We start from the raw sequence: 14129 nt of genomic DNA, 5'->3' as shown, positions 1-14129 counted from the left end.
TCTCGGCCCACCACCACCAGCCAAGAAGCCAGGGTCAGCTCTGGCCGGGCACAGCCTTGTCCCCAGACCCAGCACTCAGCACTTTCATGCACCGTGGCTAAGGCTGGAGGCACCCGTCGTAAAGAACCGGGACAGAGATGTTCCTTATTGGTTTTAGTTCCCCGAGAGCCTTTGGTCCCTGGCAGGTGCCTAGAGCCACCTGAGGACATCAGTTCAGTGGAAGCATCCACTGTTAGTACTTAAGGTGGGCATCATCTACCTCCAACATCAGATGGGGGGCAGGGGGGCACCTGCAGGAAGCGGGGCTGAGGGCACGCTGCCTCCTGCAAACCTAGAAACCCACATGGTGGCCTCTCCGTCACCCGACCTCGTCTGGGGTTCCTCTCTTCCCCGGCGGTTCGTTCACCTTGGGGTCCGGGTGTGGCCCCTGTCCAGTAGCGGAGCTGGGAGAGCTGGAAAGTTCGGTTCTGGCTTCCTACTAAGCAGAGCTTTGAGCCACGGACCCTGTCTTCCAGGGAAGCTTCCCTTGAAATCCAATTGGTTTTTGTCATGAAGCAGTCGAGGGCCAGCTAGAGACCATGTGGCTGGAGGGGGCCCCACGTGAACCCATGGTGACCTCTAGAGCCCCTTCCGGGTCCTGCCTCCCCGTACCCCTTGCTGTGCTCACAGAACCAGCCCCCCGGAGGGGTCAAAGTAGTGCTTACTGTCGGTCTGTCGGCCAAGGCCCAGAAATCCCGTGGAGACCGTCTTCTTTAGTTGTGTGGACCGGATTGCGGGGGGTAAATAGGCCCTCACCTGGACCCCAGACAAAACAAAAAGGTTCTGGGTTTCCCAAATGTGTGAGTGAGCCTTATCCTGGACCAGGAAGACTGACCCACCCCGTCCCGGGCAATGCTGGCTGGGCCCGGGGGCCAAGGTAAGACCGAGCATGTGCTGACAGCCTCTTCTAGGTGACAAAGAGGGACCCCATGAGTGGGCATGCGTAGTTCACCGTCCTGATGACGGGCACCTGAGACCCGAGCGGTGCCCTCGCTGCCCACGTCAGCGATGATGGTGGCTTCCGTTGATGTGTGGCTTGTCCGGGGTGTGGTGGAGGGGCCCCTTCTTGACTCACACCTGCTTTCTTTCTGAGCAGTTGGAGACTCCTTCTCGGTCAGCTACACAGCCTCCATCCAGGCCGGAGAAATTGGGAGCGGAGACGTCCTGATGCTTCCTGCCTGGCTCACCTTCCAGAGCTCAGCACCGGTATTTCCCTGTTACTCTGATTTCTGTCTTGTCGCTCTTGTTTTGGAAGCATTGACACTTGGGGCACGGTATCTGTTAGCTTTTTCCTTTCTTCCCTCCCTCCCTTCTTCCCTTCCCTCCCTGCTTTCTACCCTCTCTCCTTCCTTCCTTCCCTCTTTCCTTCCTCCAGTGATACTGAATTCCAGACAAGTGCGTGGGCTCTTGAATCTCACACACTTTGCCATGAACCTGGCTCCCTGGCATCTCATCGGGACCTTAATTACTCAACTCCTGTGGGCCTGACATTGGCTTGTTATAAAGATAAGTCATCACTAGCTTTAATTTGTCGTCCCTGTGTTTTGCATATAATAGGCATTCAGCCCAGTAGTTACTGTTTATGTGAGTTCGCTATGAGCTGCCTTGACAGAGTTCCACAGAGTGGGTGGCTTAACAGCAAACAGACATCTTTTTTTTACGTGCTCCTGGGGCCGGAAGTCTGAGATCAAGTTGTGGGCATTTGGTGCCTTCAGAGGCCTGTCTCCCTGGTGTGTAGATGGCTGTCTTCTCCCCGTGTCCTAACGCGGTCATCCCTCCATGTGTCTGTGTCCTATAAGGACACCAGTCGGATTGGATCAGGGTCCACCCTAATGGCCTCATTTCAGGTTAATCACCTCTGTAAAGTCCCCACCTCCAAATACAGTCACGTCGTGAGGTGTTGGGAGCTCGGGCTTCAACATCCGGGTTTTGAGGGGACACGATTCAGCCTGTAACACCATTACTGTTAGTGTCTTCATTTTTTCAGTCACCTTTTAATCTGCATTTACAGTGAGTGTGGTTGGTTGAGTGTCATGCCAGGATGCTGTGCACACTGTGGGGACACAGGAGGAGAGTGCGTCCTTGTCCTCAAGGACCTCATGCTCTAGTTACGTTGGTCACTTTGTTATGACTCCGGCCCCTGGAAAAAGTACCTTTTACTAGATGGGGAAAATGAGGCTCCGAGCGTGACTGTCCCGGGTCACGCCACAGAATCCTAATCGGACTGCACGGCTTCCGGCTCCTTCCACCCAAGGCCGACGGCCAGTGTGACTTTGCTGCTGCACTAGGAAAAAAATCCTAGACAAAATAAGATAAAAGAAAGATTCCGGAAAGGTAAAGACCTGATACAGGGAAACTATCAACCTGTCAGACGAGACAAATGTCTCAGAAAATAATCAGGTACAAAGTCAAGAACAGAGGACAAAGAAGGATACAGAAATAGTGGCAACATGACCCAGAAGAAGTACCATCCCAATTTCAGAGGACAGGAAACCAAGTAAGTGAAAATCGGAATTTAAGAAGGTGACAGAAACCAACAGTGGGAGACTCAGAAAGTCGATGAGACTGAAAGCCTGCCCCTCCTCATCCTGGAACATTCAGACCTCAGACCCCCAGGAAGTGGGGCGGGGCGGCAGGGGAGGGATGGAGGGGCCCCTCACTCACTCAAGGGCGCTGCCCAAGCCGCCGCGCCTTGATGGGTCCTGTCTGTTCCTTTGCTTGATGTGTTGCTGTCATATTGACTCTTATTTCCATAAGAAACCCTCACACTCGCCCTGGTTCCGTGAGACCAGGGACCTCGTCTTTCCTCTTGACACCTGTGTTCCCAGTGCCAAAAAATAGACCTCTGCACAGGAAATACCCAGTAAATATTTGTTGAATAAATGAATGAACAAATCTGTAAACTAATGAATCTCAGGCAAGGTTTTATTTTTTTAAGTTTATTTATTTATTTTTGAGAGAGAGAGAGAGAGAGAGAGAGAGAGAGAGAGAGAGAGAGAAGGCGAGCGTGAGCAGAGAGGGGCAGAGAGAGGGAGAGACTCCCAAGCAGGCTCTGTGCCTGACGGCCTGTGATGCAGGGCTCGAACCCACAAACCATGCAGTCGTGACCTGAGCTGAAATCAAGAGTCAGATGCTTCACCGCCTGAGCCACCCAGGCACCTCTCTTTTATTTTTTAATGTCTCTGAACCTCAGGGAAGGGGATGATTCTCCTCCAGTCTTCTGGAGAAGACTCTCCAGTCTTCTGTGGGGAAACGATGTGTCTCTGTGCAATGGCCTGCAGTTTCCTACCCCTTCCAGACCTTCAGGGGGCTCTCTAGGCAGTTCTGCAGATGGAAAGGAAAGTGCCCACCCACCCACCTGAAGATTCCAGAATTCCGAGCTTCACTGGCCTGCGTTCGGGGCTCCTGCCTGCCGGCTCTGGTAGACGGTCAGCATTGCCCCGACCTAGATTCCACCATGGAAATGGGTCCTGGGGGCCCGGTGCTTGCCGAGTGAGCGAGCGAGTGCTGGCAGTGGACAAGGGGCTCCTGTACCGTGTTCTCAAGTCGTTTCATCCGATTGGACCTCACAGTCCATCGGGGGACTGCTGGGATTCCATCCGTGACGTGGAGAAGGTCAAGTGTGTTTGGGGCTGATAATGACCCAAATTCTGAGTGAGACTCCAGTGGCTGCACAGGAGAGCACTGGTTAACTCTGCGTGTCAGTCAGTCCCAAGACGTCGGATACGACAAGAGGGGGGCGGAAATGACCGTTATTTAAACAGGCAAGCACTCCACAGGATGGAATCCTTCCAGTAGGGTGGGGGCGATGGCCGACCCGGCAGAGCCTGGGAACCGCCCCCCGGCTGTGTTTCAGAAGCGGTGCGGCCTCGGTGGGCTCGGCGTCCCCGTCGGAACGATGACAGGAGCAGGAAGGGTCTCACCCGGATCTCTTCTCGTTCTGGCGTTTTAGAATGGCATCAGAGTAACGGAGGAGACCGCAAGAATACAGCACCCGCCCCGCCCCGCCTTGTTCACGGTCTTGTTTCCGGTGCTTGCCGTTACCCGGACCGGCCGTGGTCTGGAGCCTGACGTTCCTTCTGACCTGTGGTCAGCAGGTCAATAGTAGTCTGAGGCCATGTCACAAGGCCCGTGCCATTCACCTCCTTCATCTCATCCCAGGGGTGTGTAATCTGCACATTATCACTAACTGACGGGCGAGTACAGGGCAGAAGGCATTTTGCGAGAGAGCGAGCGAGCACATTCACGTAACTTTTACTACACTGTATTGTTACTTTTAGTTATTGTTGTCAGTCTCTTACTGTGCCTCATTTATCAGCGAAACTGTGTATATGTACAGAAAAAAACACATCTAGTGCGGGTTCGGGCATCCACTGGGCGTCCTGGAATGCGTCCCTGGCAGATAAGCCGGGGCAGGGGGGACCACCTGTGGCTCCCACTCACCGATTCCCTCAGCAGGAGGTGGTACAGCCACAGGTGCATGGAGTTTGGATCTGGAAGCCGCTTTCTCAAACACACACACGCGTACCCCACATTCATACAAGTTTAGATAAAACACGCCCTAGGTGATGGATGGCTAACGGGGAAAGACCTAGAACATTTATGTCAAGTGTCTTATGAAAATTTCCTGCCCACCTTACACATTATGCAGTCACCACTATATTTTACTTGGTCCTTGTTTGCTGACTTCATGCAGTGATCTAAAGCATGTTCCTTGGGGCGCCTGGGTGGCTCAGTCGGTTGAGTGTCTGACTCTTGATTTGGGCTCAGGTCATGATCTCCTGGTTCATGAGTTCAAGCCCCATGTGAGGCTCTGCGCTGACAGTGTGGAGCCTGCTTGGGACTCTCTCTCTCTCTCTCTCTCTCTCTCTCTCTTTCTCCCTCCCTCCCTCTTCCCCCCCTTCTCTGCCCCTCCTCCACTCATTCTCCACCCCCTCAAATAAATAAACATTAAAAATTTTTTAGAAAAAAAAAGTAAAAAAAAAAATAAAGCGTGTTGCTCAAGCCTTGAAGTTCCCGCAGCAAGCATGGGGCTGAGGATTTATGTTTTGCAAAGAGCTGAAGTCAAGCTTTGTCACACACTTGATTGACGCTTCTCTCGGCTTAGACCTTGGGTGTCAGAAAACACCGGGAGGAGGGACCCCGAGAGAGAGAAGGGCATGGAAAACGTTAATCGAATGTGTGCTTCTGAATGCAGCCTCATATTTGTTGTTGTTTTTTGTTTTGTTTGTTTTCTTTTGTTTTTAAATTCCCTTTCCCCCTAGAAAAGGACCTGGTAGTGTTTTTATTTCCCTTCAAAGCCTCCATTAGGTTGGCCTGCTGGCCCTCAACGGGTTTGGGCTGCTACTGTAGCTGCTGTGGGATGTGGGTAGGGGGTTCCACTGGAGATGGACTGTCCCTCCCGTGAGACAGAGAGGCCTCCGCAGCGGCTGTGATAGAACAACACAGGGCTGCCTCGCTCATAGGCTCCAAGCTCCAAGCCTCAAGGCCAGGTTGTACACAACGATACCACGACTACAGCCACCAGCGAGAATGCTTTCGGGGCTCCCTCTGCGTGCCACGCACACTTCTAGATTCTATCCTGGCTAATTTAATCCTCACGGCAACCCCACGAGTCGAATAGGGTTCCCGTTTTACAGATGAGAAGACCGAGGCACAGGGAAGTCAATACCTTGCCTAAGTCAATACCAGGCTGCTGGTGAGTGAGGGAGCCTGGTGTGAGCCCTGGCAGTCTGGCTCTGACCACCAACCCAGTTGCCAGACCTTCTGCCTGCTCTCCCAGGAGGAAGTGTGTTCTCACCGTGCGTCTTCTCCGATGCCGTGCGCTTGGACAGATAGCTGTCCTAACACCCTGCGGTTTCCCGTTTCCCTGTAGCTCCCGAGCAGAGGAGATGCGACCCGAGCAGGCAGACCCGTGGGGCGTTGGGGTTTGGGGGCCGGGCTCATCCCACCGGGAGGTGAGCTCAGCAGAGCCCCGTCCACCCCCGTCGTCGGCAACTTTTCCTGAAGGAAGCGGTGCTGGGGAGGGCCCGTGGCTCCTCCGTCCCGTGGCCGTGAGCTGCAGAGTCCGTCCTCTGCCCCGTCTGGCCGGACCCCAACCCCAGGCATCTCACCACAGGTCACACTGTTCCTGCTCTCTCACCAGTTAGGGAAACTGGTGATTGGATTCACACGCACCTCCGGGAGAGAACGAGGCTCTACGTTTCCACAGACCTTTTCCCTGTTCTTTTAAAAAAATTTTCTTTTTAAGTTTATTCATTTTTGAGAGAGAGAGACAGCGTATGAGCAGGGGAGGGGCAGAGAGAGAGAGAGAGAGATAGATGCAGAATCGGAAGCAGGCTCCAGGCTCCGAGCTGTCAGCACAGTGCCCGACTCGGGGCTCGAACTCACGAATCGTGAGACCACGACCTCAGCTGCAGTCGGACGCTCAACCAACTGTGCCACCCAGGCGCCCCACCTTTTTCCTGTTCTGAAGGGACTTCAAGACCCCCGCAGGCCCCTGGCCCCCAGTAGTCCAAGGCCCGGTGCCTATCCAGGCACGGCGGGTGGCGGGTGCCTCAAATGTCAGATTCCCAAAACTTGTTGATGAAAGCATTTTTTTCTTTCTTTTTCTAGAACAGAACGCAACTAAAAGCCCTTTTCACCATAACAGCAGAAGAGAAGATAAAGGTAAGAGAAAATGCCCGAGCTGGACAGCCACCTTACGCCCCGATGTGCCTTCATGCTGGTGTGTTGGTCCCTGGGTGTCCTCAGAGCCAAGGGGAGGGGCGGCCGCCGGCCTTGGCAGTCTGCAGTCCCCCAGCGTGGCTACAAGCCGTCGGCTGGTTTCCCGAATGGCCCTTCCATCTGGACAGGATGGCGTATACACACAGTGGGACCACACCTCACACTACCTCAGCACCTGCTGCAGACAGGCATTCTGAGCGGTTCACACACGCTGAGTCGTGTGATCATCGCGGCAGTGCCGGGGGGCTGGGTTCCATTTTTAAATCGCCTTCGCTTCATAAATGGGGAAACCGAGGCACAGCTGGGTCAAGTAATTTGCCCAAGGTCACCTGGCTAGCGTGTCCGGATTCCCAAGACCACTCCCAGGCTCGGTGCTTCACTAGGAGGACACACAGGACTCCGAGTATAGTCACGCTCCCGGCTGATTTCTTACCGGAAAGGATGCGAAGGAGAATCGGCGGAGGGCGGAGGGGCACGGGGCCAAGTGTGGAGGACACCGGGCCTCAGCTTCCAGAGTCCTCTCCCGGCAGAGTCACACAGGATGCCCTTCGTTCTCCAGCAGCAGGTGTGACAGCACACGTCAATGTTGTCACCAGGGAGGCTCGTCAGAGACGGGCCCCAGGGTTCTTCTTGGAGGCTGGGCACACGGGCACCCTTGTCTGGCATGTTCCAGACTCCCAGGAGTGTGTTCAATGTAAACCACGCTGTTTACACGGCCACCTAGGCACAGTGAGCCACTCTTATCAGGCAGCGGTGGTTACCGTCCAGAAACCCAAGCTCCCGCGTGCCAGCCAAGGCCCTGCCTTGCACGGTGGCCTCTCAGAGGGTACCAGTCTTGGGCCTGTGAGTGTGCTTTTCTTGCGGGCATTAGAACCAGGGTTTGAACACTGGGACTCCAGAGCCCTGCGGCTGGGCCACGCCACCTCCTAAGGAGCTAAATCCCTGTCCAAAAGAGATGGAAATAAAATCCAAGTCTGGCTAGAGCAAGGAGAGGGTTTCGGGGGGGGGGGGGCAGGGGAGGCAGGAAGATGGGTGCAAACCATCTTGGCTTCTCTGTGAGCCCCTGGAGGGTCGGGGCCGTGCCTGCTGCATCCTTGTGCCCCACTCTGCGCCCTACCTTCTGGGTGGCACTCAGTAGGTCAGCCTCCCTTGGCCGAGCTGATCGTTGTCAATGCTGGCGATTGCTGCTTGCTGTCTAGTCGCTGCGTGACTGTAATAAAAGTCAGAGAAGGTTCACTTCGTCGATGTTTGTAAGCCCTTCCTCCGCTCCCCAGGCCCTCTCACGTGGTTGGAGTTGAGCCACACCCAGGTCTTCGGGGCAGCCTCCAGGCCACACATTGCCTTCAAGGGAAACAGGAGTGGGTGCCCACTGTGGGGTACAGACCCATGGGTGCAGTCAGGCAGTGGAGCATTGGGTTGGATGTCAGCCCTACCGCCCCTGGTCCCGGTGACCCTGCCCTTGTGGACCACGTTCAAGGAGATCACCGTTGAGTGGGGAGATGAGGCATACAAAATGCGATGGCCTTACAGCGTTGTGGGGCATCAGGTTCTCGGGCCAAGGGCCTAGCTTTGACTCCCTGTCCGTCCACCGATTGTATGTGACTGTGGATGTGTTACTTACCTCCCTGAGTCTCCATTTCCTGGCTATGAAAGGAGACTGACCATAGTACCCCCTTCATAGGGTGGTCGCCAAAGTAAATGGATTGAGGTATGTAAAGCACTCAGCACAGTGCCTGGTGTTTTGTTTTTTTTTAAATATATTTTTTAATGTTTATTTATTTTTGAGAGAGAGGGAGAGACAGAGTGCAAGTGGGGGAGGGGCAGAGAGAGAGGGAGACGCAGAATCCGAAGCAGGCTCCAGGCTCTGAGCCATCAGCACAGAGCCCGTCGCAGGGCTCACACCCACAAGCTGCGAGATCGTGACCTGAGCCGAAGTCAGACGCTTAACCGACTGAGCCACCCAGGTGCCCCGTGCCTGGCGTTTTTTAAGTGCTCTGTAAGCATCAGCTGCGGTCTTTGGGATCGTTATTACGTGCACATGCAGACAGCACCCTTCTGCAGCTGTTCTGTGGTTTTCGTGAATGGGTGTCACGTGTCAGGGTCTCAAGCCCAAGGGGCCATCGGGTGCCATAAGTGTGAGTCAATCCCCGTGCGAGATTCCAGGGCGTTGTGGAGTCTGGGGCAGCCTGGAGACTCAGATCACCTACCACCCGCTGTCCCCTTGCCCTCACTGAGACATTAAATGAGAAGAACAAAGGTCAAACCACACACAGCTGCCATGACTGAATGTGTGAGGTTGTGACCCCGAAATCTAGGTCATACATGCTGCAGATACGGGCAGTAAAGAGTGCTGGGTAGACGGCAGGCTTCCTGGAGGAGGTGAGCATTCAGCTGGAGGTCGTTAAGGGAAGGACCTAGTTAAAGACGGAGGAAGGGTGTTCTAGAATACGCCGCTGAAGATCTGACCTCGAGGCTGAGCCGTTTCAGCTGTTGGTGGGATGTGAACCGAGGTCTCCTGGCACCAGTGAGCTATGCGTATGGATGACCCAGCCAAGGCTCTTGCCGGCTACAGAATGTGTCCTAGCACGGCTGACGGGGGCACCTGTGAGGTGACGTCATTACATCAGGAAAGTGTAAGAGTGAACGGGAGGAGCAGGGCAGTGAGGATGGAGGCTCCCTGCCATCATCCAACTAAACAGAGTAAAGGCATGAAGTCTGCACTTTGTAGGCTGGGATTCTTCAACCCCTGGAGGAGACCCCATCATCTCCTTTGTTTTTCTCTTACCTTCCTGAGGGTGAAATCGGCAGGTGTCAGCCAAGGACAGCAAGGTCCCCATTTCCTATCTCAAGCCCTCTTGCCCTTTCTGTCTGTTGCATGAGAGGCTCCGGGAGGAAATAATCACGCTGTATGTGCTGGACACGGGTGTTCAGATTGCGCCGGACCTCCCCACAGCTTCTTATGTTGGTGCCGTGTGCTCACGAAAGGGCTGGGCGCCGGGGCAGAGATCGGGAGAAGGGGGATCTCAGATCCAATCAAGAGAGAGATGTTTAAACCACCTGTTACGTCCCCCAAATTCATGCAGAAGGCAGTTCCAATAATCATTTTAGTCGGATTTGGGGGGAGAAATGCGATCAAGTTAATCCGTTTCACCTGCAGATATAAATTTATGAAACTAGGTGAGAACATTGTGACAATTAGAGAGTAATATAGGAGGATTTCCCCTAGCACATATTAAAAAATTCTAAAGCTACGTTAATGCCGTATGCAGCTCTGCAGGAAAAGCCAGCCCAAGGGCGTAAAATAGATTGTCTACACAGATGTACGTATAAAAAAAGGTATTTCAAATCAATGGGGAAAGAGTGTATCATTCATACCATTTGTGGGCAACTGGCTGGATCTCTTAGAAGAAAATAAAGCGAATTCCCTCATCAGATTAAAATCTAGATAAAATGATTTGTAAAAAATAAATATAGGTTAGCATTATATGACAGGAAGAAAACCATGAGGGAGAACCATGGATTTGAGTACACAAATAGTTGAAAATTTTACATTTAAAAACAGCGTTACGAAAGTGACAAACCTGGGAAAATACTTGTAACATACATAAAAGGGGTTAGGGTCTTCGACATGCGAAGAATTTCTATTAATAAGAAAGAGAATGCGTCTGTAGACAGCTATATGCTATATGAGAATTTCTCAAACACGGGGATTTGCAGCGTGTACCTTTGTGCCTTTGTGGAGGGAGCAGGTAACTGTTGGCAGGATCACATGGCTTTGAGATGCTCTCAGGATGCGAGGTGTGCACTCACACATCATGTCCACCTTCTCTGTGTCACCTCATGTTTGGATTACTGCACCAGCCTCCTAACTGTCCAGTCCTACTCCCCTCCAGCCCATCGTCCTCACCGTAGTGATCTTTCTATAAAACCCAAAACCTGCTTGCTTTTCTGTTTCTGGAGGGACTCCCTGTTGCCTGCTGGATTAAGCCCAATTATCTCAGGGTAATATTCAGGATCCATCAGAAAATTTGGTCTTCTACTGTCCCCAGGTGCTGCTAGGTCCCTGTGTTTTCCACATTGCTCTGGTCTTGTATATGCTGTTCTTTTCTTACCTGTGCTTTGGACAATTCATAAACGTCCTGAAAGACCCTGTCCAACTTCTGCACATCTGTGATTCCTGAACCTCCCCCAGGCATGCTGGTAGGCCCCTTGGCTGGGAATCCCACAACGCTGAGACATCTGATAAACCTTGTCATTCTGTGACATTGGCCTAGTTCCCTTGGTTGGCATTTAATACATTTTTGTGACATCAGAACAGAATTTTTGCCCTGGAAGAGACTTTAAATATTATCTGGTTTCACTTTCTCATTTGAGAGTTAAAAAAACAAAAATCTGTGTCTGGAGAGGCTCTGGGAACTGGCCAGGGTCCTGAAGCTTGACAGGGTTAAACGTCCTGTTGGGCAATTTGTTCCCAAATCTGCTTATTCACCAGACTGGTACCTCAGCAGAGCTCTGTTGGTAAGTGTGATTGCCTCTACCTGTGACTGCCTCTAAGCTCTCACTCCTGTCAGCATTGTCAGCTGGGAAGCCCAGAGACTGTCTGCTCTCAGAGCTGCCCCTCAAGGGTTGTGGGAGACACGTCTCCAAGTACGTAACTCCCCCTGTTTCTTGGATCTTTAGCTCGAAGTGAAGGATTTCAACAAATTACTCTTAAAGTCAATTTCAGAGAAATCATTCTGTATGTTTTTCTCTTCAAACTTTTTTCTGTCTTTTGAGGCATAGGTGGATGGGATTTAATATACGTCCATTGTGGACAAAGAAAACACCCTCCCGGTATCACACAGACACACACACAGAGACACGTACACACACATACGCAAAGAATTGGAAAAGTAAAGTAACATTAGCACATAATCTCACCAGCAGAGGACCGCTGCTAACACGTTGGCTTCTTGCCTCTGCGGGTCTTTGAATTTATTTATTACATAATTGAAGTCAACGTGTACATAATTCCTCCTCGTGCTTTTGTAACTTGCTGTTAGATTAGAAGCACTGAAAGCATTCTTTTTGAAAGGACTTTTTTCCCCATCATTGCTCCTCTTGAATGCACTGACAGAGCTCATCAAAGGAGTCTGCTCTCAGCTAATACGTGCTTAAAAGGATGGCAATAGCACGTGATTCTTTGTCAGAGACGAGAGGGAAAGTCAGAGCCCGGGGACAAGGAGGCTGGGACCACTCAACTGCTTTTCTTTCTTTATTCGTTAATGAAGTTTATGGTAAATAAACTCTTTGAAATCTGTTCTTATATTGATTATCAGTGGAATTTGGCTGCGAGATTTTTAGAGGAAGTCTTAAAAGAGTGATTACCTTGGGGCTGATTTCTGGCGCTCTAAGTGCATACATTTCTGTACCCGTCCCTGTGGTGGCTGGTCCCACCAGCCCCCAGCCTACCAAGCCAAACATCCAAGGACGCTTTTGGCCCCCATCTCTAACATCCCACACATCCGTTCCAGCACTCAAGTCACCATAACCAGTGGACTCTGTCTCCTAAATGTTTTCCCAATTCCTGCCCTTCCCTCCAGCCTTCCAGTCGTCACAGTAATAGCAGCTCAGATTTGCTGACTGATGTCTCTGTACTACATCCCTAGCCAGTAGGTCCTATTTTCTGTGTGTGTGTAAAGTACACATACACAAAACTTACCATTATGGACATTCAGTATGTTCACAGTGTTGGGCAACCATCACTGCTGCCTAGGTTTGGAGCCTTTTCATCTCCCCAAAGGGAAACTCTGTTCCCGTTGAACAGTTGCTCTCCAATGTCCCCTCCTCCCGCTCAGCCCCTGGCAACCACTGATCTGCCTTCTGTTTCTACAGGTGTGCCTGTCGTGGCCATTTCATCTCATTGAATGTGGCCTTTTGCTCCAGCGTCTTTCCCTTAGCGTAATATTTTCAACGTCTATCCGTGTTGTAGCATATGTCAGGACTTCATTCCTTTTTATGGCTGATTCCTATTCCATTGTATGGGGGGGGGGCGTGGACCACGTTTGTTTATCTCTTCATCAGCTGATGGGCATCTGGGCTTCCCCCATCTTCTGGCTATTATGAAGAGTGCTACTGTGAATATTCAGGTACAGATTTTTGTTTGAGCACCTGTTTTCAATTCGTTGGGGTACACACTCAGGAGTGGAATTGCTTGGTTGTATGGTAATTCTGTGTTTCACCTGTCTAAGAACCGTAAGGAGTACTTATTTTTATTTCATTTTAGAGAGCATGCAAGCGGGGAAGAGAGGCAGAGGAAGAGAGAGAGAGAGAGAGAGAGAGAGAGAGAGCGAATCCTAAGTAGGCTCCATGCTGAGCATGATGCGGGGCTCCATCCCATGACCGTGGGATCATGACCTGAGCCCAAATCAAGAGTTGGACGCTCAACCGACTGAGCCACGCAGGTGCCCCATGCCTGCCATAGGCACTATTTTAATCCTCATTTTACAGATGGGGGAGATTTCAGCTTGCAGAGAGGGAGGCCCGGGGTCCCACAGTGTGGTAGGGGGCAGAGCTGAGAGCTGAGCCTTCAACTAGGGCCAGAGTCCATGGTCTTTATCAGCAGATTCTACTGCCTCCTGCAGCCTTGTCATCATTTCTCTGTTGGCTGTCACATCTCGTTTATCCTCCTCCAGGCTGATGCCACGCAATGGCCAGATCTACCTTTCTAAAATACTGATCTGACCGTGTTACTTCCTGGCTTAAAACCCTGCAGTCACCCCCCCTCCAAACCATTCGGACGCTGCTGCAAATCACTAACCTGCTCTTGAAGACCCTTTGGGACCCGGGGTGCATTTCCTCCACATAGCAGGTCCGGCTCATGCTGTTCTTTCTGCCTGGCTTGCCCTCCTCCCGGCCCATTCTCCTCTGTCCATGGGTCACCTCGTGTAAAGCCTCTGTCCTTTGAGCTAGGCTAGGAGCTGCACCCCTCCCCACCCTACTTCTCCAGGCTTCTCCAGCCTCACCCAGCCACACTGTGTCACCCCAGCTTGCTTGCTTGTCTGTTTTTTTTTGCAAGATTGTGAGCTCCTTAGAGCAGGGCCTGGATCTTTTGTTCCCCACTTGTCCTTTGAGGACCCATCACTGGGCTCACTGAATGAACTCGATGTCAGGAAAGTTGACCACCACATCCACATCCAAACACCGAGCCAACCTTGGTAGCCCACTGTGATGTATTCACTTAAATAGAGAGTTTCAGGCAAAAAAAAAATTATAGCAAAGCTTGGTTTCTGCACATGTGAGATGGACATAAGAATTCTGAGTTTAAAGTATTGTTTCAAAGACTATAAAGGGAGTAAGGCCTCGCCTCTGGCAAAAGTTCAGTA

General features: G+C 51.8%; 1 protein-coding gene across 1 annotated transcript in view; it reads left to right on the top strand.

The window, feature by feature from the left end:
- EVC2 (EvC ciliary complex subunit 2) overlaps positions 1–14129 on the top strand; it is a 134931-nt gene that overhangs the window by 21052 nt on the left and 99750 nt on the right. Inside the window, exons 7-8 of the mRNA XM_042936925.1 lie at positions 1136–1245; positions 6655–6708. Of these exons, the coding sequence (XP_042792859.1) occupies positions 1136–1245; positions 6655–6708 (164 nt within the window). The remainder of the gene's footprint in view (positions 1–1135; positions 1246–6654; positions 6709–14129) is intronic.

The sequence above is a fragment of the Panthera leo genome, chromosome B1, assembly GCF_018350215.1.
Source record: "Panthera leo isolate Ple1 chromosome B1, P.leo_Ple1_pat1.1, whole genome shotgun sequence".
Lineage (NCBI taxonomy): Eukaryota > Metazoa > Chordata > Mammalia > Carnivora > Felidae > Panthera > Panthera leo.
The sequence above is the reverse complement of the archived record's forward strand: the minus strand, read 5'-3'. Positions and strand labels throughout refer to the sequence as shown.